The 25,985-nt window shown below is 55.0% G+C and overlaps 9 protein-coding genes across 9 annotated transcripts; 4 read left to right on the top strand and 5 right to left on the bottom strand.

Moving 5' to 3' along the window:
- Positions 1-623: 623 nt before the first annotated feature.
- IE81DRAFT_321521 (DNase I-like protein) lies at positions 624-5,548 on the bottom strand. The gene is made up of 8 exons (XM_025513370.1): positions 3,153-5,548; positions 2,734-3,084; positions 1,740-2,648; positions 1,541-1,630; positions 1,277-1,452; positions 1,043-1,210; positions 843-960; positions 624-753 (listed from the first exon to the last, which is right to left on the bottom strand). The coding sequence occupies exons 1-8, from the start codon at positions 5,052-5,054 to the stop codon at positions 730-732; spliced, it is 3,738 nt and encodes a 1,245-aa protein (XP_025371524.1). The 5' UTR covers positions 5,055-5,548; the 3' UTR covers positions 624-729.
- A 77-nt stretch (positions 5,549-5,625) lies between these two features.
- IE81DRAFT_321520 (hypothetical protein) lies at positions 5,626-7,550 on the top strand. Its single transcript, XM_025513369.1, has 4 exons — positions 5,626-5,961; positions 6,045-6,675; positions 6,761-7,318; positions 7,425-7,550. The coding sequence occupies exons 1-4, from the start codon at positions 5,656-5,658 to the stop codon at positions 7,451-7,453; spliced, it is 1,524 nt and encodes a 507-aa protein (XP_025371523.1). The 5' UTR covers positions 5,626-5,655; the 3' UTR covers positions 7,454-7,550.
- A 488-nt stretch (positions 7,551-8,038) lies between these two features.
- IE81DRAFT_321519 (putative NTF2-nuclear transport factor) lies at positions 8,039-9,930 on the top strand. Its single transcript, XM_025513368.1, has 5 exons — positions 8,039-8,273; positions 8,545-8,616; positions 8,952-9,053; positions 9,278-9,369; positions 9,533-9,930. The coding sequence occupies exons 1-5, from the start codon at positions 8,193-8,195 to the stop codon at positions 9,546-9,548; spliced, it is 363 nt and encodes a 120-aa protein (XP_025371522.1). The 5' UTR covers positions 8,039-8,192; the 3' UTR covers positions 9,549-9,930.
- A 146-nt stretch (positions 9,931-10,076) lies between these two features.
- Positions 10,077-12,605, bottom strand: IE81DRAFT_31447 (P-loop containing nucleoside triphosphate hydrolase protein). Its single transcript, XM_025512506.1, has 3 exons — positions 12,456-12,605; positions 12,174-12,358; positions 10,077-12,060 (listed from the first exon to the last, which is right to left on the bottom strand). The coding sequence occupies exons 1-3, from the start codon at positions 12,484-12,486 to the stop codon at positions 10,108-10,110; spliced, it is 2,169 nt and encodes a 722-aa protein (XP_025371521.1). The 5' UTR covers positions 12,487-12,605; the 3' UTR covers positions 10,077-10,107.
- Positions 12,606-15,152: 2,547 nt separating this feature from the next.
- IE81DRAFT_321517 (hypothetical protein) lies at positions 15,153-17,254 on the top strand. The gene is made up of 2 exons (XM_025513367.1): positions 15,153-16,479; positions 16,587-17,254. The coding sequence occupies exons 1-2, from the start codon at positions 15,349-15,351 to the stop codon at positions 16,860-16,862; spliced, it is 1,407 nt and encodes a 468-aa protein (XP_025371520.1). The 5' UTR covers positions 15,153-15,348; the 3' UTR covers positions 16,863-17,254.
- A 465-nt stretch (positions 17,255-17,719) lies between these two features.
- IE81DRAFT_333825 (NIF-domain-containing protein) lies at positions 17,720-19,541 on the bottom strand (the record flags this gene model as incomplete). Its single annotated transcript, XM_025515388.1, has 5 exons — positions 17,720-17,777; positions 17,928-18,103; positions 18,243-18,412; positions 18,536-19,079; positions 19,188-19,541. The coding sequence occupies 5 exons, from the start codon at positions 19,539-19,541 to the stop codon at positions 17,720-17,722; spliced, it is 1,302 nt and encodes a 433-aa protein (XP_025371519.1).
- Positions 19,542-20,751: 1,210 nt separating this feature from the next.
- On the bottom strand, positions 20,752-21,757 carry IE81DRAFT_31241 (MSF1-domain-containing protein). Its single transcript, XM_025512457.1, has 3 exons — positions 21,416-21,757; positions 21,239-21,324; positions 20,752-21,159 (listed from the first exon to the last, which is right to left on the bottom strand). The coding sequence occupies exons 1-3, from the start codon at positions 21,641-21,643 to the stop codon at positions 20,886-20,888; spliced, it is 588 nt and encodes a 195-aa protein (XP_025371518.1). The 5' UTR covers positions 21,644-21,757; the 3' UTR covers positions 20,752-20,885.
- A 613-nt stretch (positions 21,758-22,370) lies between these two features.
- IE81DRAFT_321512 (putative RPL17A-ribosomal protein L17.e) lies at positions 22,371-23,957 on the top strand. Its single transcript, XM_025513366.1, has 4 exons — positions 22,371-22,412; positions 22,841-23,081; positions 23,351-23,559; positions 23,642-23,957. The coding sequence occupies exons 1-4, from the start codon at positions 22,410-22,412 to the stop codon at positions 23,768-23,770; spliced, it is 582 nt and encodes a 193-aa protein (XP_025371517.1). The 5' UTR covers positions 22,371-22,409; the 3' UTR covers positions 23,771-23,957.
- Positions 23,958-24,377: 420 nt separating this feature from the next.
- Positions 24,378-25,665, bottom strand: IE81DRAFT_321510 (putative PUP3-20S proteasome subunit beta3). Its single transcript, XM_025513365.1, has 5 exons — positions 25,302-25,665; positions 25,132-25,224; positions 24,867-25,056; positions 24,649-24,743; positions 24,378-24,560 (listed from the first exon to the last, which is right to left on the bottom strand). The coding sequence occupies exons 1-5, from the start codon at positions 25,502-25,504 to the stop codon at positions 24,512-24,514; spliced, it is 630 nt and encodes a 209-aa protein (XP_025371516.1). The 5' UTR covers positions 25,505-25,665; the 3' UTR covers positions 24,378-24,511.
- Between the last annotated feature and the right edge of the window lie 320 nt (positions 25,666-25,985).

The following is a 25,985-nucleotide window of genomic DNA, read 5'->3' as shown; positions in this document are numbered from 1 at the left end:
ATCAATCTGAGTGGTGCATCTGAATGGCAGCGACATGAGCAACTTGGCAGCGATCGATCAAGCGCGTCAGGGCGAAACATTTGACTGATATGGTGTGAACCCGTAACGCGTGCGTGCATGCATGCATGCAGCAACGATCGATCCAAGCGCGCCGCGTCGCTCGAACCTCTCGAGCTGCATCAAATTCAAATCACGTGAATTGAATGTCTAGCCCCGCCTCCGCGGTCGGTCCACTTCGCAATCACGTGAATGCAATGACAGGCGTCACGCTCGCCATTCACGATTACCTTTCCACAATCACGAATCGCTCATGCACTCAAAACTTCGGTGAGCCTGAGCGAGCTCAGCTTTCGTTTGGGATGCTGGTCAGGCTTGTGACGAGTCAGAAAGGGCGAACGAACGCATGCTGGAGCGTGAGCATATCGCACATCGTATCACACGTAAATACGCACACACCCAAGAATCAGACCGTCAATCACGGGTGCAGCATCAAGCGTGTATACCCACAGAGCAATACGTGGGCTAGACAGTGTCCCATTGCAAGTAGAAGTATGAGCTCGATGTTTGCAGACGGTTGCGTATGAAAATGCGAGTATGATCTAGTGATACATCATGTTCCGAGAGAGAGAGAGAGAGAGAGAGAGAGAGAGAGAGAGAGAGAGAGAGAGAAAGAGACGGTGTAACTTGAAAGATTGCAAGATAGTCGAGCATGCATGCATCGGCAGCGTATCACAAGTAAGCGGTATAGTAGCTCTAAAGTATCCAAGCAGTCCACAGCGCAGCGTCAGTATTCGTAAGATCGAATAAACGAAGCGCTCGTGCCAGGCTTCTCCAGAACTCACAATGGCGCGTTTGAGCAGCTGCGCCTGTACGGCTTGCCATTCGTAGGCAACTTGAGCCTGCGCAGCCTTCTTCTCGGACAAGTCGTCGCGTCTGATCCTGATGTCGAACGCAGCCGAGCTATAGCCCCCCCAAGACGAAAAAGCATCGTCAGTCTCGGGACATCTTTGAAATGCATCTCTCAGCGCTTACATGTACGCACATGGGTCTATGATCGCTGCACATCGGTTCCCAACGTCTATACTGCAGCGATCGGACGCGGTCGGCTTCGCGGCCTAGCCAAAGTATGCGATCGCACCAAGCAGGCACGCGCATCTTGGCCGAGTTGTCCCACTCCGTGCTATTGCGCACATACTTGTAAGTCGGAGGGCTACGAAGAGCAAGCACAAGTACCTATCAGCGCTATTCAGATCAGCATGCGAATTAAAGAACTCACAAGGTGATGGGAGCCTCTTGAAAGCCTCTTAATCGAAAGGTGGGATTATGTCGCATCTCTCGCAAGAGCTGATCCTTGGTCAAGAGCGGGTCAAGTCGACCGCTCTCCACGTGTGCAACGCACGCCGAGCGCTTCTCATCGATGCGATAGTTGAGATCTCCAGAGAGGAACAGAAGCTGCAAGCGAGATCAAGAGGGAACGGGGAGCGCACGATGAGGAGAATGTCTTCTGCGCCTAGTAGGGAAAAACCGGCGCAGTTCTCACCTCGTGGTCGTAGAGCATTGCTCCATCACCGCCTCCAACAAAGGCAGAGGGATCGGCGAGGATGCCATCAAAAGGAGTCGCTTCGAGGATCTAGCGGGGCAAGTAGGTAGGTAATGGGAAGGTGGGGAAGTTGCAAGTTATTTGAGCGACAGGCATGCCATTCGGAGCACTCCGCCCACAGCCGAGATCCCCGACTCACCTCGGCCAAGTCGGCATTTCTCTGCTTCACTTTCGATTGACCTGCTGCCAAGTGACAATTGGCAAATGCGATGCTGGTATCATCTAGGACGAATCTAGTAATGGTCGCTCCTTTGTTTCCCGCTCTGCCTCCAAAGCCAGTCTTGACGGTGGCGACAGCAGCATGTTTCACGCTGGCCGTCTCTCTGCGTCTTACAAAGACGATCTGAAAAAGACCCACGAGAAAGATGGGTCCGCCAGCTATGACGTCGTACGGTTCTTCGGGCGGCATGACTGCCCTGACGGATTGCACCAGCTTTTGTTCCCAGGCCCTGTACTGCGTCGATATGCGATCAGCCAGCTCGGGCGCATGCTTGGCCTTAGATCCCAGCAATAAGCTCTTCGCTCCCACTTTCCTATCCGTCAAGTCGACGACTTCTTGCAGTCCAAAGACGATGACGTCCGGGAGCTGTGTGCTGGTCAGAACATCTCGCAGCCAACCTACGCTGTCCGCAGTATTCAGAGCTTCGGGCGAAGCCGAGTCGATGTTGTAAGACACTTGAAGGAGTCTGAGATGTCTAAAAGAGCTGAATCGGGCTTCCAGCGAGGGTTCCGACAACCTCTGGTCCACATAATCCTGCGCCAGTGTACCATCCCATGCTCGGACGCTGTCGCTAGACGTGGAGAGCACCACCATTTGACCAATTTCGAGTGAAAAGGTCTCGATTTGCAAGCTGACCACGGGGTCGCCGGCATTCCATCGCTTGAGGAACACCCACGGTACGGGCCCAGACACGTCCAGCACGTGTATAAAGCCATCCCTGCTGCCCATCCAGAGTACGTTGTCAACACCTAGGAGAGCGCTGATGCCATGCGGAAGCACCTTTTGCACAACGACGCAAGAGTACGTCGATCGTGACCAGACCGAAATCTACAAGCACAGGTTACAAAGCAGCGCCACGTCAGTATGCTCCCCGTTCGGGCCTGAGGCGACCGCGAGGCACGTATATACTCACGTGTCCAGAATCGTGCGCAAGATAGACCTTGTCCGAGTGAGAAGGTATGACAGTCCCGGCAGTGACAGCTCCGACGCCTTCCTTGAGCTGATCAGGCGTCATTCCAACAGGTCTCGATACCGCATTGAAAGGTTGCGTCTCGCTCAACGGATTGAACACTCTAATCCTCAACGTGCTCTTCGCATGAGCTCCGCTCGAAGTCACACCGCTTCGCGTATCGGGTCCGCACGAGACCCACAGCTGATCGCCAACGATGAAGATGGTCGAAGCTTTCTCGAGGGAGATGCGTTGAGTGATCGGAGGCGAGTCAAGGTTCGATCCATCGACGCGAGCGGCCGGCCAGACGCTGATCTGAAGCGGCACAAAGGAAGATCGAGGTGTGAGCTGCATCGCTTGGGTAAAATAGCTGCTCCGCTCACCTTTCCGCCCTCGTCCACCGCGATGACGTTGCTGCCGACGCGTCTAAGCAGTCTGATAGCCTCCCCATGCAGGCTATGATGCTTGACCACTCTTGCCTCTACACAATCGACGAGGAGGACGTGTCCCTCTTTCGTTCCAGCCCACAACCACCTCTCTTGCGCTTCTGATATCTCCTGAGCCGACTTGGCAGCTGCGGCAGCAGGCGGCACAAACAGCAAGCAGTTGACGTGCCAGCCACTTTCTAAGCTGACCCTTCCTTCAGGCACTCCCACCCTGTACACCCTCAACTTTTCGCCGCTGTGATGGGCGGTGACTAAAGTTTTGCCTCGCTGCGCTGCGCACACAAAGCTGTTCTTGAGGATAGTCGTCGAGGAGGGCAGGGAGGGAGGTCGCCGGTTGATCCTGCTGGCATCAGGAAGGGAGGCTGCAAAGTGAGGAGCTTCGCCGGAGGAAATCTGCCTGGATATCAGCGATGAAGAAAACATATGTGCGTGGCCTATCGCCAGTCCAGCACGTCCTGCAGCACTCGGCGAGATTTCGTTATCTCCCGATGACTCGCTACTCTCTTCGAGCTCGTCCGGTGACATGCCATGGGAGCTGCTTCGACCAGAGGGCGTCGAGGTACTGGAACGATTGGACCGCCCAGGCTTGAGCAAGGCTGCGCCCCCCATATCGGGGCTCAAGCGGGCAGCAGCGCGCTGAGGAGGAGGGGAAAGCTGAAGCGCTGCATCTTTAGCTGTTGGAGGTAGATCCGGAGAAGGTCGACGTGTTACCGGAGCTGTGTTGCTACCATTAGGCGGTGCAGCGCCATGTTGCGAGGCGAGCGACGGATGCAAAGGTGGCGGAAGAGGACGAGCCCTGTTGAGCGTGTCTGGCGAATCAGAGGTAAAGCTCGGCCTAGATGGCGGGATCGGAGGAGTATTCTTGGTGCTCAAAGGTCGTGCACTGTCAACATGTGCGGTCGAAGCAACAGGACGGGCAGGCAGAGGCGGGGACAAATGCGTCTGAGAAGCGCTAGCTTCTGGACGACGACTAGCCAAATTAGGCTGAGATGCTGATTGAGTCGCCGTTGGACGGGTCGGTATGGGGGGTCGATCAATGGTGGAGCTGTTAGAGGACGACACTGATGCTCTACCTCTGGAAGGCAAAGACGCAGCAGCAGCAGAATTTGCAGCGCTGCGTGCGTCGCTTTCCTCTGCCCATCCCATGCCTATGGCCGCCATGGATCCTAAAGAGGCCTTGCTGCTGTCACGTGGAAGCGCACCAGGAGACCGAACAGGCACTCCAGGAGCCGCAGCGTGGAGCCGGGTCGGCGCAGCAGACGTGGGAGGCATTGGCTCGCCTGCAGTAGTGAAGCTGTTGACGGAGCCGTTGTTGTAGGCGCGCGCCTGTGACTGAGCCTGTGCGCCAGGCTGACCATTTTCGCGCGCTCGGTCAGGAGGTGGAGGAGGCGTCCTCCTTTCTTTGGGTGGGTCTGGCAAGGGGCCCCTTCCGGTTGTGTAGATGGGGGCGGGACTGGAACCGCTTGCTGGATTCTGCATTGTCGTAGGGCTCTCTGTGGGCACAGACAGCTCCACACCGAACATGGATGGAGCGGATGTGGATGGCAAGGCGGGTGGAGTTCGAGGCCCATGTCGCAAGATGGGCGGAGCAGGCATAGAGCTGGATGCAGCGGCATTCCTTCCATTCATAGCGCTGCTCGATACGCTGCTGCGCTGATTTGGGAAAGTCTGACCTCTGATGTAGCCGTTGCTGGTATGCACTGCTGGCGGTGAGCTGGCGGATTGCATAGCTTCAAAGCGAGATCTGAGCGACGCGACGCCCGGTGAAGAAGCGCTGGAAGACTTGGCATTGGATGCATCGTACTGGGCAGGCTGGTGCAGTGCTGATGGATTGGTCATGATGTTGCCTTCGAACACCACATCGATGTTGAGCGTAATCGTGACCAAAGCAGTGCCTGATCTTCGTTCGGCTGCAGGGAAAGTAGATGACGTTTAGAGAGAGGTAGGCTGTGAATGGTTCGCCGAGTGCACCAGCTCTTCCTTTCACCTGCTCATCCGGCGGTGGATGATATGGATCGAAAGGAAGAATGGTCTTCTCGAGACCTGTGGATATATACTTGCGATGACCAGATTCGAGGAGAAGGGGTTAAACAGGTCCAGGAAGGATGGAGCGGATGCATCTGTGAGTACTCGTGACTGCATGTCGACGCTACCTCTATGGCAAGCACAGCACGCACGGCCTGTCCACAAGCGGTTTATCTCTTCTCGTACGAGTCTCACGATGAGATACCGCCGGCACAGCCTCACCTTCCTGATGGCAAGTTGCGCTCAGACTGCGCATCCTACTCAGCAGCTGCTGTCACTGCCTGTGCATTCACCGCGATTGGTGATGGGTATAGATGCGCGCGCGCAGCTATGTGCGCGCTTCCGTGCATGATGTATGGCATGTATATATGCACAGCCAACAGGAAGCGCCGACGCGAGTTTATGCATGCATGCCATGCCTGCCATGCCTGCCATGGCGGGTCAGGAGCTGCGCAAGTCACAAGTGCGACGGTCATCGCGGCAGCGACCTGAGAAGAGTGCAGTGACTGGTGACTCTTGGCTAGCACTCTCCTCTCAGCCCATCTTTTCACCACAACCCTCCTCCTCTTCATCACCATCCAAATCGGGACACAACCTTGGCTTGCTGGTTCCAAATCTAGTTCCACACACCACCGCATTGAGCATACTCACAAGCGCTCATCTCAACAGGTTTCTGCCTCAGCATTGCTTCACCTCGGTCAAAATGCCATTGTTCAAAAAGGTATGTCCTGCTCGTCACAATGCTTACGAATTAAAGCGGGACGACGTCTCACGCATAATCGCATTCCATCTTCTCTGTGCTAGTCTTCAAGCAACAAGATCCCACCTCCCCCCGAGGTGGACCCCGTGAATGGGCCGTTTAAAGGTGGATACTATGGCGCACCGCCAGGCTCTGCTGGAGGAGCTGCGGGTGGTGCTGGATATCCAGGAGGTCCCCCTCAACCTGGCGGACCGGGTGCACCTGCAGGCCGATATGGTGGACCTCAGCCTGGTGGATACGGAGGAGCAGCAGGCTACAATCAGGGCGGTGCAGGCGTAGCAGGGTACGGTAGAGACGCCTATGCCCCACCTCAAGACAGATTCGCAGGTGCTCGTGCACCCAGCTCTAATCTTGGTTCAGACTTTGACCGCATGTACGGCTCGAATCGCAATCAAGCGCACTCTGGAGCAAGAAGTGGAGCAGGACGAGATGATGCGAGCGAATTGGAAGCTGAGTATGGCGCTGGTTCGGGTGGATATCAGCAACAAGAGTATCAGGAAGAAGCTCGACAGAGGACTGCTGAAGAGGAGGAAGAGGAGGAAGTGGAAGCGGTCAAGCAACAGATGAGATTCACAAAGCAAGAATCTCTCAGCTCGACAAGGAACGCACTCAGGATTGCGCGCGAGGCAGAAGAGACTGCTTCGGGGACCATTTTGCGACTTGGACAGCAGAGCGGTGAGTAACAATACTGGAAGGGGGATCGCAGGAGGTGACTGCCATACGTGGCTTTACGATGTGACTAATTCGAATGTTGTGCCAGACCAAATTGCCAACACGGAGCGTCATCTCGACATGGCCAAGGCTCACTCTTCCAGAGCAGACGACAATGCCAAAGAGATGATGCGCCTCAACCGCTCCATTTTCAGGCCCAATGTTGGCTTCAACAAGGAAGCCAAGCGAAATGCCGAAGAAGCTCGCATCCTGAACAGGCACATTGAAGAGCGAGAAGAACGCGAGGCGACGCGTGCCGAAGCGTTGCGCGCACAGAATCGCATGGATCAATCTTTGGGCGGTCCGGGTTCTGGCAGATTTGGCAAATTCGCCGCGGACAGATTCGGGGGTGGAAAGAGCGCTGCGTCCAGGGAAGAAGAAGCCAAGAAGAACAAGTTGGCTCAAAGGAGCAGGTACCAATTCGAAGCTACGGGTAGTGATGACGAGCTGGAGGATGAGCTGGACAATAACCTGGACGAGATTGGTCAGCTTTCTGGAAGATTGAACCAGCTCGGTCGTGCGATGGGAACGGAAATCGATGATCAGAACTCGCGCATTCGTAGACTGGGCGACAAGACTAGCGCGCTCGACACCAAGGTCTTCAACAGTGAGTTTTCCGTTTCTCGGAGTTCGCGACTCCTCTCTCGAGCTCCATAAAAGGTGCATTGCTGATGCCTCTTTTACGCTGCATCCACTGCTTTGCTCGTCGTCAGGCACCCAGCGTCTCGATCGCATCAAGTGATCCCATACATTCCGACCACTTTCCATCATTCGGACTTGCGCTGTACATATGCCGACTTGGCAACTTTTCCTTTCATAATGACATCTTCTCGACGCGCTCGATGTAGTAAGCGTGACCGTGCCCCTCTTTCTCTCGCTACATGCGGTAGCGCATTTTGATCGTGATCAGCTGATGAAAAAGCATCGATCGCCTGCTCGGCCGCGCGGTGCTTGCAAGGTCGAGGCGTGAATCTGGAAGGAGCTGAATGGGATCTGATTTGATGGGTGTCGTTCGCTTCTGAAAATCGAGAAGGATCTGTTGTGTGTGCGGGTATGGGTGATGTTGGGATCTTGCAATTGAATCAAGAATGGCGTACCGTACACGTGACGCATCTCTGAGAACCGAGATGGTTCGTCTGCACGTGCCTCGCGCGGGGGCGTCTGCTCTTGCGCGCAAGTCCCCGGTCGCGCGCATGCAGTTGGATGCGCGCGCCGCTCGCTTCATTCGCCTGCTGCGTGCTGAATTCACGATTCGTGGATATATGCGTGCGTGCAAGACGTGACTGCGAATCGTGAAGCTACCAACAACTCACGACTCGTCGCCCAGACTCCAACACCCACCACCCCCATCTTTCAAACGTAGATTTCCATTGCGAATCTCGATTCTCGAGAGCTCCAAACGCAATCTTCCACATCCCATCGCTACAACTCTAGTACGCCGCTCCGCAAAGAGGAGAAGGAAAAAAGAAAAGATGGCAAGCATGGATCAGATCGCTCAACAATTCACAGACTTTTATTATCAGACTTTTGATTCTGATAGGTCTGCTCTGGCCAATCTTTACGTGAGTGTGGTCTGACTTGCTGCCAGACGCATCAAGTATAGGGCGACAACAAGGACGGTGGTGCTCAATTTGTGGGTGGTGAAACAGCACAGCGGTATGATGCGCCGCCTCTGCGGCTCTTGCACGGTCCATAGCTACTCATCTTCTCAGGCTTGCGTTTCATGATCCGCCTTCTCCTCTTCCGACTCTATCGATCACATTCCATCACATCCCGACGCTTCGACTGCTAACACTCCACATCGCTCTTCCTCCTATTCGATATGCGATCCAGAGAGCAAATTCGATGCTCACCTTCGAAGGAGCTCAAGTTTCAGGTGCTCAACCCATCGTCGAGAAGCTTTCGGTGAGTAGCGTGCTGTGGGGGTGTGGAAGTGCTTGCAAGGCGCAGCCGATCGCAAAGGGATGAAATGAGGGGAATGCTGGATCTCCCTTTTAGGTCAGCCTTGGGCAAACAAGATTCTGTGGATGTGCCAGCGCAGCACAGCGCTGTGCGGGCGAAGAAGGACAGTCAGTCTGGTAGAAGCACCAGTCTATGCGCTCCAAGGGGCCGCCCAGGCGATGCATCTTTCACCAGGCCAATAGCGTCGAGCCTCCCCCAGGCATCACGAGCTGTCTGTGTTTGAAGCGATGGCGATTCTCTGACTCGTACTGCCTCCTCCACTACTCTATACGGAGCAGGGCCTACCTTTTCAGCGCGTGCAGCACAAGGTGGAGACGCGCGATGCTCAACCTACCGGAGATGGTAATGCGCTCGTGGTGATGGTGACCGGTGCCTTGCAGGTGAGTGAGCCTTTGGCACTTCAGACGGGCGAGACCCATTCATGGACAATGGGGGGGGGGGGGGGGGAAGGGGGTTGCATATTGTGAAGGACAGGCGATCGGAGTGTCGGTCTGCCTTGCACACCTTGGTCTCCTCGCATCCTCCGGCATTGCATGATTCACTCACAATGGCGCAGCGTGCCGACTTTGACTCTGACTTTGGCTTTCAACATTTCGTGGCTCAGGTGGACGACTCTCCTCAACCCATGAGGTTCTCCCAAGTATTCACGCTCAACCCAGAAAACGGCTCTTACTACGTCTTCAACGATCTTTTCAGGTGAGTTCCTAGCCCTTTTTGGGGCTTTGTGCTCCAGTAGCAAGTGCGGAGTCCACCCCGTGCATCGGCCACAGCGAGATGGATGAAAACGACGAGCTACAAAGCAGCACTAGGACGCTGAAGTTGGTGACTCACACCACTACTTCCTCTTTCACCTCCTTAGGCTGGTCTACGGCTAGATGGTCGACCGCACGTCTAGCAAGCGAGAGTCTGGAGGGAGAAAGCAGGGCACACGCTCTTTGGGCAAGTGACGCCTCCCCCCCCTCACACAACGAAGGATCAAGTGTTTGAAAAATTCGCAATTCAAGATCGTCCCGAGTCAGATGCTCAAGATTTTCATGTCAGAAATAGCTCTGGCGCTCGCTCGGAAGAAAAGTGCCTGTTGAGATTTTGCATTTCCCAGCCCCCTTTCCCCTTCGCTCTGTTCATCGTTCTTTGCCGGAGACGCGCTCATGCCTGTAGATCGCTTGAGGATTGGCCTAGAGGGCGCAGCTCGGCGCGGCGTGGCGCGACAGGTATGCGCGGCGTGGCGTGGAAGGTATTGGGTGCACAAGGTCTCGCGATGTTCAGCGCTCTCTGTGTATGAGCATGGGCATCGTCGTTCGGGAAGCGCACCCAGCTCATTCGCCCGAGTCAAGGCGAGGTGCGGCTCAAGGTGCATGAACGGCGTCGGATAAGGTACACATTGGGGGGGGGGGGGAGATCCAAGTCATGTTGGGAGCGATGAAGAGAGGTCTGCTACTGCCTCATGAGGGCATCGACGATATGAGCCACTCGTAATCTTCTCAGGTCCGTATACGTCTGTCCCGTTCCGATCAGGGCAATGGCCAATCCGGTAGCGCTAGTGATGGTCAGTGCCGTACCGACCTGATCAGCCACCGCGTCCCACTTGGTCAAGAGCAGCGCATCCAGTCCCCTAGGTTCCCTCTTCGAATCCAAACCTCCAAAGCCCACCGAGCCGCTGGCGGCAGCAGAGACCGTCGCGAAATTTTTTAGCGCCTGGTCGAATCCTTTGACTTGCGCCAACGCTTCGTTTCCCACGATGGCTTCGCCCACAAAGATGACCTTGTCGGGATTGTTGAGGCTGACCAACTTGGCCAGCGCCCTCATCAACGGTTCGTTGCCCTGTTGTCTTCCAGCAGAATCAATCACGACGACATCGAAGCGTTCCTTCTTGGCATAAGCCAGCGCCTCTTTCGCAATGCCTGCCGCATCCTTGCCGTACCCTCGTTCGTACAGCTCCAACTTCTTCTTGCCCTCCGCTGTCCCATTGCCCACCTTTTCTCCGCCCACCTCCAGCTGGCTCAGGTTCTTGACGTGCACCCGCAACTGCTCCACCGCTCCGGACCTAAAGGTATCGCAAGCAGCGATCAGCACCCTCAACCTGTTCTGCAGCAGCCAGAAGCACACCTTGGCAAGGCTGGTGGATTTGCCGACCCCATTGACTCCCACAAACGCCATCGAGTAAGGTTCCAGGTCCGATGTGGTATTCTTGGCAATGGCGGCCAAACCCCTCTGCTTCTTTTGTCCAATCTCCACCAGAATGTCCGTACTCGACTTGGGCGTGAGGATGCGAGTGATGGACTCTTCCAACGCCTTTCTCACCTCCGTCTTGACGCTGCCAAAGCTTCCCAATTGTCGACCTACGAGACTCTTGGAGACACTCGCGCACAAGCGCTGAGCGACATCCGCGGCTACATTCTTGGACTGCAGGTGCGCTTGCATGGCCGAGAGTGCCGGCGCCACATCTTCTTCGGTCAGCGCGTGCGAGCCCGTTAGTCGGGAGAAGAAGCCCGCATTGCTGCTTCCGCTGCTTCCCAAGCCGGCGAAGCGACCTAGAAAGCCTCCTTTGGAAGTGCTTTCGTCCTCCTCCTCGTCTTCATCATCTTCCTCCTCCTTCTGTCCCAGCCTGACATCTGCGACTTCGTAGCCACCTTCAGCAGTGCGCGTTCCCAGACTCTTTTCGTCCACCCAGCCTTGAAGAGATCCTTCTTTGACGTCATCCACCAGCACGTCACCTTTGCCCTTTTCCTGTGTAGGTGTTCCAGTCCCACTCGACGAGCCTTTGGAATAATCCAGCGCATTCACCCTCCTATCCGTCAACTTTCCATCCTCCCAGATCCTCATCTCCTTGGAAGGCGCCTTTTTCTTCTTGCCAGGTGTCTCAGCTGCCGATTCCGTTCCGCTCGTTCCAGGTGTATCTGCTCCATTGGCCGCGCCTTTACCCTTTTTGCCCTTCTTACCTCCCACAGCTCCTCCCCTACCTCCTCCCTTGGAAGCCAGCTCGGCCGCTTTCAGCCTCGCTTTCAAAGCTTCCACATTCTTTGCCACATCTGCTGCATCGTTGTGCGACGTCTTTTCCGGCTCCTCCGATACGGTTGCCGCGTCTTCCTGCTGACCTGCATTGCCGCTCCCAGCCGCACCAGTTTGAGCATCGATCTTGGCGGCAGAGCGCAAATGTTGTCGAGCCGAGCCGCGCTCTAACTCGCGCAATAGCGCAGTGAAGCGGCTTTCCCATTCCTTGAGTCCAGAGGCGAATCGGTTGCTCAGTCCCGCAGAGAGCTGAGCGCTTCCTCGCGTATGAGATAGCAAAGCCTTCAAGAAGGGGGTAAACAATTCCAAGAAGAGCGCCTTGCTTCGAGCCAGCAGTTCAGGAATGTACGAGAGTTGCAGAATGCGCTGGTACACGACCTGGCGTGGACGCAAGAGAGGAAGCAGGGACCAAGAAACAAAGATGGCCAGGTCAATTCGAGGGCGCCAAGCAGATGCGGTAGGTACATTGAGCGCGCCAAGTATACACTCACAACAAAGACGAGCTCGAGCTCATTCGCGAATGTCCATTGCAGGGCAAAAGAGTCCTTGTCCCACCGCTGCTCATCTCCCCTCTCTTCGACCAACACACCTCTAACGAGCGAATCTACGGCCGAAATGGCTTCGTTGGCCGCTGGTCCGGTGGGAGTAAACGTTCTTGACCACAGTACTGCGCCGGCTGAGCGAGGGGATGATGGAGCAGAGCGCGCGGTTCAGACGACTTTGTCAGATTGTGTCATTGAGACACTCCATGCTTGCTTGCATCCACGACTCACAACGCATGAAAATGGTAAAATGATCCAACATCGTCGGCGCTCTGACGTAGCGCAGGGAGAGAGCAAAGAGCTTGAAGCCTTCTTCGAGGCAGACTGCTCGATCTGAGCCCGAGGTATTGCGGGCAGGCGGATGATTAGATTCTTGATTTCGAAGATGTCTGCGCCGTCCGCCGCCGTGTTTGGCCTATGGTCTCGAGTAGTAGGAATGACGCTGCAAGACGGTCGCGGTGTGGATGACATTGTCTTGAACAAGGCCCATCGCTCGCTAACATGCGCATCCATCTCGCTCATCTCCATAGATCGGCTTCTTGGAGCAACGTCAATCCTCGCTGCCTCCAGCGACTCATCAGACTGCTGCTGCTGCTGCTGCATGCAGCCAGCATCCATGATGCACGGTCTAGACTCCGCGCGCAACCTTCCAAGTCCTATCACGTGCTGACAACCTGTTCTATATGCGTCCCACAAACCTCGCTCGATGTTTGCAAGCATGAAACTGCCGGCCTGCCATCCGAGAATTTGGAATCGAATGCCAAAATGACAGTATGAGTCTGAGTCGCGTGAGTCGCAAATTGAGTCTCGGCTATCAAGTCAAGAGTATCTGGAAAGCAACGCACACACATCTGATGATTCACGGACTTAGCGACTCAAGACTTCTTTGACCGGAGACCACGATCCCCTGCACCTGTATATCGCTTTCGACCGAGTGCTTGAATAGTCATGCACCAGTCAGGAGTCAAGAGTCTTGAGTGTGTGTATAGATATGTTGCGCACCCTTCCGCGGCAAGCCGCGCTCGCCGCCGCGGAAGGGGGGATCAAAAGCCACACAGAGCAGCTGCAGCGCAATGATGTCCTGGCTATACGCGGCGACTGCTGATGTTGAAGAAGTCCAACGCGTCAATAAGACCACCAATGCCGCGGCTATTCGTGATTGAACAGCAGGCGCAGCTAGTCAGAAGCGCCGCGGTGTGCACATCAAGCTCAGCACAAAGCATGCACCGCCTATAGCCGCAGGAAGGGACCAGAGCGCAGCATGCAGTGGTGCGCTTGGCGATGGCTCGCTGGCTCGTAAAGACCGAGTCGCCGGGAGGGGGTCCGAGCAACAGTGCGACGAGTCTTGAGTGCGAGTCACTCGTATTGGTCGGAGCTACAAGCTATTCCGTCGGCTCTTCCATTTGATCAAAGCAAGCGCGATCGGTCATGTGAATCGTGATGAATCGTATATCACGAATATTCACTTTTGATTCTGATTCGGTATGCGCGGGCGCACATCAGCTAGCGGGTCAAGCCTAGCAAAGTCCACGAGTCGTGAGTGTTGCTGAAAAGTCCGCAATAGCGTAGGCGCGTTTGCACAGATCTTGCAGGAGCAACAGCATGTACCATTCAGAAAAGAAGAAGAAAAAAGGTCCAGCTTGGTGCATCGTGACAAAGAAAGGCACAGGCTAGGATCCGGTGAGTCATCGATCGTGAATGTGAACTTGGAACGAATCATGACCCAAACGCCGCGGTCGCTTCATGCGTCAGCAACACCATATAGCAGCGATCTGAACTTTATGGCTAGTGTGTAACCTTGATTGAGTATATGAGTCGTGAGTGAGCTCCCCTAGCCGGTCGCCCTTCCTTTTGACTTTTTGACATTTTCGATCGGAAGCGGCGATCCGCTATTCAACTGATTGACACATCATCCCAAATGAGGCTGCATGGTGTGCACAGCGCAGCGGCGGGCTCCGCTTTCCTTGTGAGTAATGTGAATGTGGGCCAAGGTTAATTGTGCAAAAAGTCATTCAGATTGCAAATGCGGATCACCCATGGCAGCATGGCAATTGTGAATGGATGTCCCAGCTGTCAGAGGTGCGTGTGAGCTTATGCGATCAAGATCGAGCAGCAAGCGTGCAGCAGCAGCAGGACAGCCAAAATGCGTTCGAGCTAAGTCTAGTAGTGTGACTGTACTGTGTGAGTCATAAGTGAACAACAGCCTACAGTAGCTAAGCTGATCAAATACGGGATGTCTGACCTCCGTGGCAGTAGTAGTAGTCATGCGCCCTTGAGTCGCATTTTTGAATGGACATCACCCCGTGACTCCGCGGGACCTGCGTGCGCGACGTCGGCCGAGGATAATAACTCCGTGATATGAAGCGCATCCTATTTTTTATTGCAACCGAGGATGGGCGTGCGTATACGTGCAGTCTGAGTGCATGCAGCACACAACAGTCGTGGCGCGTTGCGACGCGTGTAGGTGCGTTGGGTGCGCGCATGCGCGCATGAATGGCAGTACTCGGACTCTATCTGACTCACCAGCTGGCGTGCACTCACACTAACTCACACACTCCTCCACTGCGGGCTGTTGTCACTCGAACACGACTGCTATAGCTAGCTAGCTGCCACGCATTCGGTCAGCTGGTGTTTAGGCCTAATGGTTGCGCTTGCAGCATGGATGCGGATCGCGCGGTCGGTGCATGGGTTGGCTCGGAGCTATGGCTACGGCGCGCGGCTACAGCTGGCGTGCGTGATGGCAGCATGTATGTATGCGCAAGCTTGAACCCATGTCTTCGGTCGATCTGGGATGGATGGGGGCTTAGATCCGGTGTGCATGCATGCATGCATGCATGCATGCAGGACGAGTTGCGCTTGTATGATGGAGTTCAACAGACGCACACATGCTGTAAGGTACTCACGACTCACGACTTCAGCAGGGGTTTAGTATATATTCAGCCACTTGTTCTGCTTCAGTCATGGATGATCCTCCCCCCAAAAAGGCTTCTGCAGCACAGAAACAGCTCAGCTCTCGACTACAGCTTTGAGTAGAGCACACCGTCTAGCCGTCAAAGATTCGATTGCTTTCCCAACTTACTGTGCAAGCCCAAGACTTCGACACGCTCGAGGCTCTTCTTCCAACATGACTTCTCAATCATCGCAAGGCGATGCCTCTGCCGCTTCGGACAAACCTCGCATCGCGACTTCAGACGATGGAGTAGGCTTCTGGCATCCATCCATTCGTCCACTGGTCAAAGCGTACATGATCGGTCTGATGCGCGTGACCATCATGATCAGTGTGTTGATCTGGACACTGGTGGCCTTGTACTGGGCAAGCTTGTATCGAGAAGTGGAATCCACACCCAACATCGACGCTGCCATCATCGATAGGGACGGAGGCTTGATCGGATCCACCATCACTAACCAGCTCTTGGCCATCAACGCATCGCCTGCTCCTAGGCTCACATGGAGAAGCGTCTCGCCTTCCACCTACCCCACTTCGGCAGATGTGGAAAAAGCAGTGGCGATAGATTTCGATACTTGGCTCATCATCGAGATCGCTCAAGGAGCCACAGCTCGACTGGAAGCTGCACGAGCGGCGGGAGATGCATCTTGGAATCCCAATTCCGTCGTCACCTTGACCTACGCAGAGGCTCGTAATCAAGTAGGCTTCGGTCTGATCATGACGATCGCCCGATCTTCTCTCCAGCCCGTCTTGGCGAACATCAACACGCAGCTCGCTGCTCAATATCTGACGTCTTTGGGAGCAAATTCCGCAGCTGCAATCACTGCCCTTTCGAATGCTCCCTCTACCATTGCCAATCCGGTAGCGATGACGACGAACAATATCAGACCTTACTCTCAACCAGTAGCGACGGCCGCCACTTTTGTCGGTCTCATCTACCTTTGCATCCTCGCCTTCAACGTCGTCATGGCCGGCTTCGGCATGCGAGCAGGCATGGGACTGAACAGGAAGTTGAATCTGCGCTCCCTCATCCTAGCCCGCATCTTGCTTCCCGCCATATCCTACATCTTCCTCTCCCTCATGTTCTCCTTGCTCGAAATCGCCTTTGAACTCGATTTCAAAGCGATGGGCTACACGTATGGAGCTGGTTTCATGGTCTGGTTCTGCTTTACCTATACCGGTATGCTACTACTCGGACTCATGACCGAGGCTTTCTTGTCCCTCGTCGGCGCTCCCTTTATAGGCTTCTGCCTGATCCTCATCATCATCGTCAACGTTGCCGTATCCAATCTTCCCATCGAGCTTCAAGTGAGTCTCTGTTCGATATCTGCCTCTATCTTCTTTCCCCCCTCCCTCTCTCTCTCAAACACTCTGCTCACCGCTCTTGTCCGCGCATGCTTTGCTTGCCCCTGCAGAACGAGTTTTTCAAGTACGGCTACGCGATGCCGTTCTACAACCTCAAGCAGAGCTACCTGACCATCGTGTTCAACGTTGGCAAACGTTCGGACCTCTTCAAATACGCTGGTATTCTCTGGGTCTGGATCATCGTCGTCATCTTCACCTTCCCAATCTGGATCTGGTGGGAGAGAAAGAGGGAGATCAAGGCTGCTAGTGCTCCTCCTCGTGGACCTCCTCCTCCTTCTGCACAAAAACCAGTGACGGATGAAGAGGCTCAGAAGAACGAGCAGTAGAGCCCTTTTCTTGTTGTTTTCGTGCCTCCCCCCCTCTTCTGGTCTGCTTGGCCGGCACCGAGCTCTATCCAGCTCGCGAAACGCTCAACATCAGTAATCTCCGGATACCCCCTCCCTTTTCCCTTGAACGCTTTTCCCTCCACCCCCCCGAACCTCTCCGCAAAATCTTGTACCAACAGACGACTTCCTGCAGAACGTGCAGGTTCGCATTCCATTCAGATCAGGCGTCTTGCACTCCTTTGCAACATTTTGCGTGGCGGCCAAGTCAATAAATAGCCAAGACCAAAATGAACGCTTCTGAGCGCTGTGCTCCCTTTCTCTCTATAAGCCGAGCTTGCCCCCCTCCTTCTGAAGTCTTTGGGGGGACCTGCTCGCTTATTGCTCGCATCGAGGACATGCCTGCGTGAGGTCCCAAACTCCGCGATGATCGCATGAAATGCTTCTCGAGGCGAGGCAACAGCTCGACCCGTCTTGCATCACGTGAATCGACTCTCTTTCTTCACCATCATGCCCGCCTTTCGCTCGATTTGAGCCCCGTTCTAAAGCGCCTTTCCCCCCCGTCGCTTTGATGAGGGGTACGCCACTGGTATGTACACGATCCCTCCGTGCCAAAGTGGGCAGTGGGGCTAGCATTTGAGCTGCGAGGATCGATCGGCAGCGAGCAGGTCACTTTATGATCCCGTATACCTCTCGAGCTATGCACACGCTTCCGTTGCAGCAGAGAATGGCGGAAAGCACGCGGCTGCAATCGCAATGGTGAGTATGAGAGGTGGAGGTACAAGTCGAAAGACGACGCTGAGATCCGCGCAGCTCAGAGAGACCCTGCAAAGATGACTTCTTCATCCTCCCACCGGACATCAAGCAGACGCCTTCTCTTCTGCTCCTGGAGGCTTCATTCCTTGACCCGTAATCATTCTGCCAAGAGAGAGCGATCAGGACACACAAAGCAATCAAAAAAAGGACATTTCAGCGATGCTCTCAACTTTCTCGCTTTGCCACTTTGCCATCTCGCTGAAAAGCCCAAGGCACGTGGCGCCGAGAAGGAGAAGGGGCAGCAACACTCACACCCAAGCACTGAGCTTCATCTCCTTCAAAGCCTTCTCCTGCTCCTCCTTTTGCTGCTGCCTCAGCATCTCCCCATTTTCCGCCCAATACTTTTGATCCGCAGCATAAGCCTGGTGCATTCTCTCCCTCTCCGCATCCAAAAGGTTCTTCGGAGCTGTTGAGCCTCCCCCTTCCCTCTGTTCGCATGAGTAGCGCCATCGAGATCGGTACAAGGTCAATCGGGTGAGCATGCAACATGCCCAAAGATGCCCTTGCGCTGGTGCGCAACGCAGTGCGTAGGCACAAATTCGACCGCCAAGACGGCGCAGCACTCACCAAGCCTCCCCCAAAGATGCGCCCCAGCCCGCTGCCTTGCTTCTTCGTCCTCTCCGCCTCTTGCGTCCTCCTCCATTCCTCTTCCCAAGCCGCAAACTTCGTAGGCACGTGTTCACCCTGGTATGCTTTCAAGATCGGCCTCACGTCCTGCGCGTCAAAGATGCCAATGGCTGCATCCGCGGCAGGATTTCGTGTTTATGCATGTGAGCCGGTGCGATCTCAAAGCTAGCAGGCGCAGAGGCAGTCACCGTAGCCCAGAGCGACTCAAGCATCGTGTCTCGCGAAGCACTCACCCTCGAAGAAAGGCACATAGTCCACCAGCTCCGTGTCCCTCGCATCGCCATCCCACTTGCTGATGCTGAGGCCGTTCTCCGGATGAAGTTCGTACGAGCTGGGATCGAAGTCGAGCACCACGACCTTGCTCAAGTCCCTATTGAGGTGGCTGAGGTCCTTGACTAGATTTCCGCTCGGTGCTTTCCTGCAGCTCTCCCTGAACAAAGTGTATGCAATGAATCTTCTATCCGGATCCAGCTTCTCCAGGACTGGTGCGGCAATGTAAAATGGCTGGCGCGTGTAGATGACAATCTCGTACCATTGACTCAGATAGCCCAAAAAGTAATCCAGACCTGGTCTCTTGGCCGTGCGCCAAGCATTCTCTCGGGTCCACTTGGACGAGATCAGAAGCTTGTCTAGATCCACCACTAACGTGTACGGCCGCTGGTAGGGAAAGGGAAGCAGATCGGGAAGCAGTTTCTCCCAAGCTGGTTCATTGACCGAGGTGTACATCTTGGCGAGACGAATCTTCGCCCTTCCGAAAAAGTCTTGCGCAGACGGATCCTGTTCGACCGTGCGAGCCCACGTCGAAGCAAGGTAGACGGAGCGCGGAGCTTGAAATGAGCATCGCCTCTCATATTTCGACGATGATCATCGAGCCCGTCCACTCACATTGGCATATCTCTCCCTCTCTTCAAGAGTTTCCCACTCCCTCCCTAAGCCGGTAGTCCACCAGCCGCCTATCAAAAGCGCAGCAATCGAAGCATACAGAGCCGTGCTCCTCCTCTTTTTCTCCTGAGAGGTGGCATTGGACCTAGCTTTTGCCCCTGTTTTTTGGGATCCCCCTTCTGCTGCAGAGGCGGCTTCGTCGGCTATGGTAGCCAAAGAAGTGTCAATGTCGAAAGCTCCTGCTCCGCGAGGCCTTTGCGGCGCTTCATCTCGACTTGCTGCATTTGACCTGTCGTTCTTGCCCGGCTCGGTCCCATCATCGATAGGTTTGGCGTTCCGACGTGAGGAGGCCGTCATACTTCTCCGCGCATCTTGCTGACCAGGGTTGATGAGCGAGCCACTGCTTCGGGTAGCAAAGCGGTAGGAGCAGGAAGGTGATAAGATGGGATGTGTCGCAGGCGATGACAGACTGACACCAGATCCAGTCCGGCCAGCTTGACGGGCAGCTGCCCTGACAGCTGGCGAGAACATCTCGGTCGGGTGCTGGAAGAAGGGATACGCTCAAAGTGGTCGAGAATCCTGCTTGCTATGCGTGGCGAGGCCAATGAAGGTGTTCTATGCGAGTGTTCGCTTGCCTTGCCTGTCGACGGTAGCAGGCTCGATGAGGTGGACAACTGCCCTCGGCGTGCTGGCTGGCAACAACACTCGTAAGAGTCAAAGTGACCATCAAAGGAAGGGTCTGAGTCAGAAGTCAAAGGAAGCGCATGTACGCACAGCCCTGCCAGTAAAAGTGCAGCTCGGATAGCCGCGGTTGCGAGGTTTTGAAGGGAAATATTTGAACTTGTTCGCGTCCGTCGATTTCCGCGCGGTCTGACCAAAACGCTTACGCATCTATATGTGTGCTCACGTGACGGTACCGCACAGCAAAGGACGCAGACGGCTGCACGTATATGTGTGGATGGCAGCCTTCCTCGAAGCGCAGTCAAGAGTCAAGAGTCAAGAGTCAAGAGTTAGTGAGTCGAAGTTGGAGGAATTTTGAGTCAAGAGTCAGAGTCGTGAGAGATGGCTCGCCCCACGTCCACTCGTCATTCAACTCTTCAAAGTCACACGGCAGACGTGCTCTGTCGGTGCGTCCATTGTGACCACTTCCGTTGTGAGGCGCCCATTCACGGACCGCCAGAGCACGTCGTGGGAAGGTCAAGAATGTGCAAGTTGTGCGCGCCGTTTGAGCGGTGTGCGATGAGGCTGCATCCCCTGCTCAAGCTCAACGCCGTAGGCGGCGCCCTTCAGGGGCCGCCTGCGCTTCCAGCCCACCAAGATCTGGCGAGCTTGACTTGCCCTTCGGAGCTATCACAGCAAGACCATCGTGAACATCTGATCGCACGCAAATTTTGCATGACGTTTCGGAGCCGCGCATATGATTGCCAAATGTAGCGTCGTTCCGCATGTCAGTGTCGCGCGAACGGCATCCACGTCCGGCAAGCTTTCACCTCGATCGCAGAGTGGATCATTCACCATTGTGGCTGCGAATCAGAAGCACGCGCATGATGTGCATTTGCCCAAACGCCCCTCGAAGTTTGTCGACGTCACGCCAAACTTGATGCCTGTAGTTGACTGTGGAGCACCGCAGGCCCCAGGTGTGGTTGATTGAGTTGTTGCGACTCAACATTCGTATCGGTCTCGTCCATGCAAGACTCAATCTCACTTCTCATGAAGGTGCCTCGAGGCAAGTTCACCGGAGACGCCAGCGTCCCACAGACCTTTGAGAACTTCTGCGATACCAGCTTCGCCTTTGCCAGCATTGGAAGCGAACCTATCTTTGCTCCAATCTTCCACTTTTCTAGCCATGGCGCTCAAAGGGAGTCCGCCCGCCAATATCCTGGCTCTTTGATGAAAAGCTGTGCTGCGATTTTGCTCAGAGGTTGGCGTGTAGGTGATGTACTCCTTCACCAGCAAGTAGCGGGATAGCGACATGCTATAGCGAATCACCCATGCGAGACGATACCGTCAGCGTGCGCCAAGAGATTGCGAGGAAAAGAGCGGTGGAAGCTTACTTGGTGGATGTCATCTCGACTATCTGTCCTGCAGTGTCCACCATGACCACCTCTCTCACATACGTCTCTTCATCACCTCCAAGCAGCTGGTTCAAGCATGAAGAAGCATGATCAGAGAGCCGCAATCCTTCATCAAAGCATGCATTGTCTAACACCACGTAGGTCTAGGATGCTCACCTTCACAGCCCAGGCTGGTGCGCCCTGTCTCACACCCAATATTCTCTCCAGCCTGACCAGCAGCCCTCCGTTCCCGTTGGGTCGCTGATCAAGTTGCAATTGTTGATCTATGACGTCCAGACTGACTACGTGCGTGGCATGCGTGTTGGGATACTTGTGAAGTACACCTAGAGCCGTTCGGGCCCAACTGTGTGGGAGATCGTAATGACCCTCGTACGCTTGCGGCATCTCCACCTTATGAGGTGACGAGAATGCGATGGATGCGTGCTTTGACGTCTAGTCAGAACGAAGAAGGCAAGACGTACAGGCAGGGTGCGCTCGGATGAGGCCGCGAAAGGATGAAGTTGCGATGCTGATTCCGACTGTATGCGCATTACATCTTACGATCCATGCTAACTTGCAAAACGCCACGTAGCCTTGAGCACTCGCGACGAGGGTGAGAGATGGGAAGATACAGTCAAGAGTTCGTGATTCGTGTGTACAGTCGTGAGTCACAAGCCACAAGTGAACTGGTCGGCAGGTGAGCGAACAAGTACAGCGGAACATCCGTCCAGACGCTGCGTGCAAACGTGAACTGCATGGCTTGTGCGTCCAATTGCCTCAAGACAGCGGATGTGGAGCTATATACCACCACAAGCCGTGCATCCGAGCGCCGGGAGCCCGTACACGTCCGGCAAGAATCAAGAATCATGAATCAAAATGAAATGCGTGCATACGCAGAGGTCACGTGCTCACATCATCGCTGCGGCTACGGGTGCTGGTTCATCTGAGGGGCGCGCGCGCGCCCATCCCCAGCAGCAGAGCCGAGTGCGCGACCGGGCTCAAAATTTGCCACGAGGCAAAGTCGACAAGGAGAAGCGCGCGGAGCGCAGCGCACGCAAGGCGGCATGCCGACTGTGACCTTCCAAGACTCGTCACTGCTTCGATTCTCGCAACTCGCGGGCCATCACGGACTATAACATCCCCATTCCGACCCACCCTTCAAGATTGCAAGATGGTGAGTATCTGCTTTCCATGCCCGCTGGTCTACTCGACGGCCGCCTCCCCGCAGACTGGCAGCGCGAAGGCATGCAGTAGTCGTTGCACGCAATCTTGTGGCCGAGTGGCAGAAGGCATGACTGGTAAAGCGAGCGAGGTCTGAAGGAGGGATTCGTGCAGCATACCACATTACATGGTGGCTACTGCATGGAGGATATAATGCGAGAGAGAGGTGCCCGTGTGGAGTACTGGATGGGGGCATGCGCTAGGAGCTTGGATGTCTTGGATGTCTTGAGCCCGGGACAGTCGAGAACGGCGAAGAGGAAGGACGCTGTTTGGCCACCTCTTAAAGCCTCTTTCCGCTGCTCCAAGGCGAGGCAATGCACCTCTTCGGAAACGAGTAATGCGCCTTCGGTCTGCTTACTGAATTTACTCTGCACCTGGCAGGTTCGTTACTCTTTCGACGATTCCAAGGTGGCCGAGAAGACTGTCAAGTCTCGCGGTTCCTACCTCCGTGTTCACTTCAAGAACACCAGGGAGACGGCAGCTGCCGTCTCTGGCATGAAGCTTTCCAAGGCTTTGACTTACCTTGGCGATGTTTCCGACCACAAGAGGTGCATTCCTTTCCGCCGATTCAACGGCGGTGTGGGACGTACTCAGCAGGCAAAGGAGTTCAAGACCTCTCAGGGTGAGTCGTTTGGTCTGGGAGGCGGGGCTGGAGGGCCAGTTGATTTTTGAGTAAGAAGGTAGTCAGGAACACAAACATGCAGCGGAAAGGGGCACACGGGGAGAGGAAGGTACTGGACTGTAGCCTTGCTAGAAGCGCCCTGCAAGTCTCTTGAATCGGTCAAGAGGATGCCCTTGAAGAAGTGATGCATGCGGGAGAGGTCTTTCAGTGCAACAATAAGCACAAGTGTCACCTCGTACTGATGCTCTTCGCGTCATGCCGAAACCCAGGTCGCTGGCCTGTCAAGTCTATCAAGTTCTTGACCAACCTTCTCAAGAACGCTGAGGCCAACGCTGAGGCCAAGGGACTGGAGACTGAGGATCTCGTCATCCGCAACATTGTTGTCAACCAAGCGCCCAAGACTCGTCGTCGCACATACAGAGCACACGGTCGTATCAACCCATATCAAGGACACCCTTGCCACGTTGAGATTCTCTTGGTGAGTGCTACCCGAAGGGGGAGTGCAGCCAGGTCATGGGGAAACATCAGCATACTTACAGACCTTTCTTCCACGGCTACAGTCCGAGCCACCTGCAGAAGTTCCCAAGGCAGCTCTCGACTCTTCTCTCGCCCCTCGTCTCAACAAGAGACAATTGGCTCAAAAGAGAATCGCCAACGCTCGCGTTCTGCCCGCTGCTCCTTCAGCCTAAAAGGTTTGAGAAGACGAGAGCGCACAAACAGTGCTTTCCTTCATCTCCTGCCATCATTGATCGCACCTCAGCGTCTGTCTCTAGACGTGTACTTCTGGCTCTTGTGTCACTCTACTCCCACATACGTCGCGCCAATGCCTCTATTGACGTCGACTTCTCCCATGCAATTCTATGGCCATGAGATTTAGTGTGGTGTCTTGATCAGACATCGAGCCCGCGCTTTCGCCCCTGAGATCGTGGATCGAGTCATGTGGACGGCTCAGATCGTTGATTACATGGATACCAGATCGTGTCGCAAACATCACCAGCGACTCTATGCGTTATGAGGGTATTCAGCTTGGGCTTCTCCCTCGTGCAAAGCGAGAGTCGCGAGCCTTTACCAGCCCTCGCGTGAAAGCGAGCAGGGCTATCCTAAGAAATAGGAGAGCGGCGTTACCATCCGGAAGGCGGCGATAGCAACAAGGCATGCAAAGCCTCAGACATCTCATGGATGATGCACTTCGCAAGCGTGCGAGATGCGCATCCGGCCGCAGATCGCCCAAGCGAGAACTCCTTGACTCTCGCGGAAGGCACAACACTGGTGCAATCATGGTACAGACGCATTCATCTTGGAGAGACTGCTGATCAGACAGCGATGATCAAGTGATGAGGGATCATGATGAGCATCGTATTTCTATTCTCCAGCTCGAACGAGAAGATGCTGGTCTTGCCCTCTCGTCTCGAGCTCTGGAGACATCCCACTTAGTCCATCCTGGCTCTCAAAGTCCTCTCAATGACCTTGTCGGGGGTGCTAATCGATTGTGCGAACAAAGCGGCGCGCACCAGAGTCAGCTCGATCGCTCGTCTTGAAATCTTGACCATCTACCATCGGAACTCACATCACTCTTACGATGGCTCCCCAGCCCGACAGAGCGTCCCTCTCTAGCGCGCCCAGCAATGTTTGAGAGATAGTCTCGAACAGCTCGTCAGGTTCCTGTCGAGAAGTGCGGGTGGAAAAGCTCAGAAGTAAGCCGAGAGAGTACGCGTCAAGAGACCCACATCGCCCAAGTGGTGGGGGTCCCTCGCTAGGTACAGCTGCACAGTCTAGAAAACTCACCAAGTCCTCCTCCCACAGACCTTCGGCCATACCAAAGAGCTTGTCCGAAGCAGTACCCGCAACTACAAAGTCCTTTGCGAAGTTCAAGCATCCAATGAGATCCGCAGCTGCGATGAAAGGCTCATTGGGTGTCTTGGAGTCTGGGCCTGAGAGACCTGCAATCACGGGCTCGATGAAGTAAGGTCCGAACCTAGGAGCAGGAAGGCACGACATATGAGCTGCTGAGCCGTGCAATAGGTATGGACATTCGAGAGCGGACACTCACCGCTTCTCGTACAGAGTTGAGCTGACCAGATGGGCAAATGTCTCTGGCTCGATCTCCCTCTCTTCCTTCAGCTGGTACATGCTAGTGCGGTATCTGTCAAGGGGGTGCGCACACAAGCCATTAGCCCAGTCCTTTCGAGAGTATCCCTTTGGAGGGATGGGCGCACTCGCCTGAATCTCTGCCTCAGCGTCTCGGTATCGCTAGCCAATCCTGGCATGCCAATGTAACACCTCTGAGTAATCGGAAACACCTTGTCATGGTTGCAAGCCAGGGTGAGAGCTTGTTGTCCGATGCGCAGATCAGAAGCGATGGCCACGCAATTCTTTCCCCTCATGGCCACCACTGAACCTCCGTTGTACTCCATAATCGACATGATGGGCGAACCTTGATGTGAGTGAGTCGACGAGTGTACTGTGAGACCAAGCACAGAGAGTCGTTGGGTTGGCCGTCAAACGTCCTATACGCAATGCCAGAGATCAAGCGGCAGTTCCGAGCAGAATAGGCAGGCCAAAGGTGTACAGATGAGGATGAGTAGCGAAGGCCCCCATCAGAAACGTTGGTGTAGCCCTGATGTGAGTACACACAACCATCAATGAAATCGAGTCGTTGAAGCTGACGCGGCAAGGTCCGAGCGTCGCGTCGCCCAGAGCTGATATCGCTTTCTCGTGCGATAAAGCTGTGCCGCGTGAGCAAAGCCTTCGCGCATGCGAGCTTGGCAGACGAAAACCAAATACCACCACCACTCACGACTCACGACCAGAGAATTCCTTCAAGCTTCACCGCTCAGGCTCCAAATTGCGTCGGATCCGCCATCTTTCGCATCGCTGAGGCATCACTGCACGTCATTGCAATAC

Source organism: Ceraceosorus guamensis (genome assembly GCF_003144195.1).
Source record: "Ceraceosorus guamensis strain MCA 4658 unplaced genomic scaffold IE81scaffold_12, whole genome shotgun sequence".
NCBI lineage: Eukaryota > Fungi > Basidiomycota > Exobasidiomycetes > Ceraceosorales > Ceraceosoraceae > Ceraceosorus > Ceraceosorus guamensis.
The sequence above is the reverse complement of the archived record's forward strand: the minus strand, read 5'-3'. Positions and strand labels throughout refer to the sequence as shown.

What these genes read in the sequence shown, in the direction of transcription:
- IE81DRAFT_321521 (XM_025513370.1), bottom strand. Translation starts at nt 5,054, where the DNA reads ATGACCAATCCATCAGCACTGCACCAGCCTGCCCAGTACGATGCATCC. An exon ending in GAAATGCCGACTTGGCCGAG is followed by an intron (nt 1,631 to 1,739) that starts GTGAGTCGGGGA and finishes TTGCCCCGCTAG; the next exon opens with ATCCTCGAAGCGACTCCTTT. An exon ending in CAAGAGGCTCCCATCACCTT is followed by an intron (nt 1,211 to 1,276) that starts GTGAGTTCTTTA and finishes TGCTCTTCGTAG; the next exon opens with CCCTCCGACTTACAAGTATG.
- IE81DRAFT_321510 (XM_025513365.1), bottom strand. Translation starts at nt 25,504, where the DNA reads ATGTCGATTATGGAGTACAACGGAGGTTCAGTGGTGGCCATGAGGGGA. An exon ending in ACGCTGAGGCAGAGATTCAG is followed by an intron (nt 25,225 to 25,301) that starts GCGAGTGCGCCC and finishes CCCCCTTGACAG; the next exon opens with ATACCGCACTAGCATGTACC. An exon ending in GTCTGTGGGAGGAGGACTTG is followed by an intron (nt 24,744 to 24,866) that starts GTGAGTTTTCTA and finishes ACTTCTCGACAG; the next exon opens with GAACCTGACGAGCTGTTCGA.
- IE81DRAFT_321517 (XM_025513367.1), top strand. Translation starts at nt 15,349, where the DNA reads ATGACTTCTCAATCATCGCAAGGCGATGCCTCTGCCGCTTCGGACAAA. An exon ending in ATCTTCCCATCGAGCTTCAA is followed by an intron (nt 16,480 to 16,586) that starts GTGAGTCTCTGT and finishes TTGCCCCTGCAG; the next exon opens with AACGAGTTTTTCAAGTACGG.
- IE81DRAFT_31447 (XM_025512506.1), bottom strand. Translation starts at nt 12,486, where the DNA reads ATGTTGGATCATTTTACCATTTTCATGCGTT. An exon ending in TTTTACCATTTTCATGCGTT is followed by an intron (nt 12,359 to 12,455) that starts GTGAGTCGTGGA and finishes CCCCTCGCTCAG; the next exon opens with CCGGCGCAGTACTGTGGTCA. An exon ending in AGCTCGAGCTCGTCTTTGTT is followed by an intron (nt 12,061 to 12,173) that starts GTGAGTGTATAC and finishes CGTCCACGCCAG; the next exon opens with GTCGTGTACCAGCGCATTCT.
- IE81DRAFT_321512 (XM_025513366.1), top strand. An exon ending in GGAGTTCAAGACCTCTCAGG is followed by an intron (nt 23,082 to 23,350) that starts GTGAGTCGTTTG and finishes GCCGAAACCCAG; the next exon opens with GTCGCTGGCCTGTCAAGTCT. An exon ending in GCCACGTTGAGATTCTCTTG is followed by an intron (nt 23,560 to 23,641) that starts GTGAGTGCTACC and finishes CCACGGCTACAG; the next exon opens with TCCGAGCCACCTGCAGAAGT.
- IE81DRAFT_321520 (XM_025513369.1), top strand. Translation starts at nt 5,656, where the DNA reads ATGCCTGCCATGCCTGCCATGGCGGGTCAGGAGCTGCGCAAGTCACAA. An exon ending in AAATGCCATTGTTCAAAAAG is followed by an intron (nt 5,962 to 6,044) that starts GTATGTCCTGCT and finishes TCTCTGTGCTAG; the next exon opens with TCTTCAAGCAACAAGATCCC. An exon ending in CGACACCAAGGTCTTCAACA is followed by an intron (nt 7,319 to 7,424) that starts GTGAGTTTTCCG and finishes GCTCGTCGTCAG; the next exon opens with GCACCCAGCGTCTCGATCGC.
- IE81DRAFT_31241 (XM_025512457.1), bottom strand. Translation starts at nt 21,643, where the DNA reads ATGCCGCAAGCGTACGAGGGTCATTACGATCTCCCACACAGTTGGGCC. An exon ending in CACCAGCCTGGGCTGTGAAG is followed by an intron (nt 21,325 to 21,415) that starts GTGAGCATCCTA and finishes TGCTTGAACCAG; the next exon opens with CTGCTTGGAGGTGATGAAGA. An exon ending in GTCGAGATGACATCCACCAA is followed by an intron (nt 21,160 to 21,238) that starts GTAAGCTTCCAC and finishes GATTCGCTATAG; the next exon opens with CATGTCGCTATCCCGCTACT.
- IE81DRAFT_321519 (XM_025513368.1), top strand. Translation starts at nt 8,193, where the DNA reads ATGGATCAGATCGCTCAACAATTCACAGACTTTTATTATCAGACTTTT. An exon ending in CTGCTCTGGCCAATCTTTAC is followed by an intron (nt 8,274 to 8,544) that starts GTGAGTGTGGTC and finishes TATGCGATCCAG; the next exon opens with AGAGCAAATTCGATGCTCAC. An exon ending in TGGTGACCGGTGCCTTGCAG is followed by an intron (nt 9,054 to 9,277) that starts GTGAGTGAGCCT and finishes TTCGTGGCTCAG; the next exon opens with GTGGACGACTCTCCTCAACC.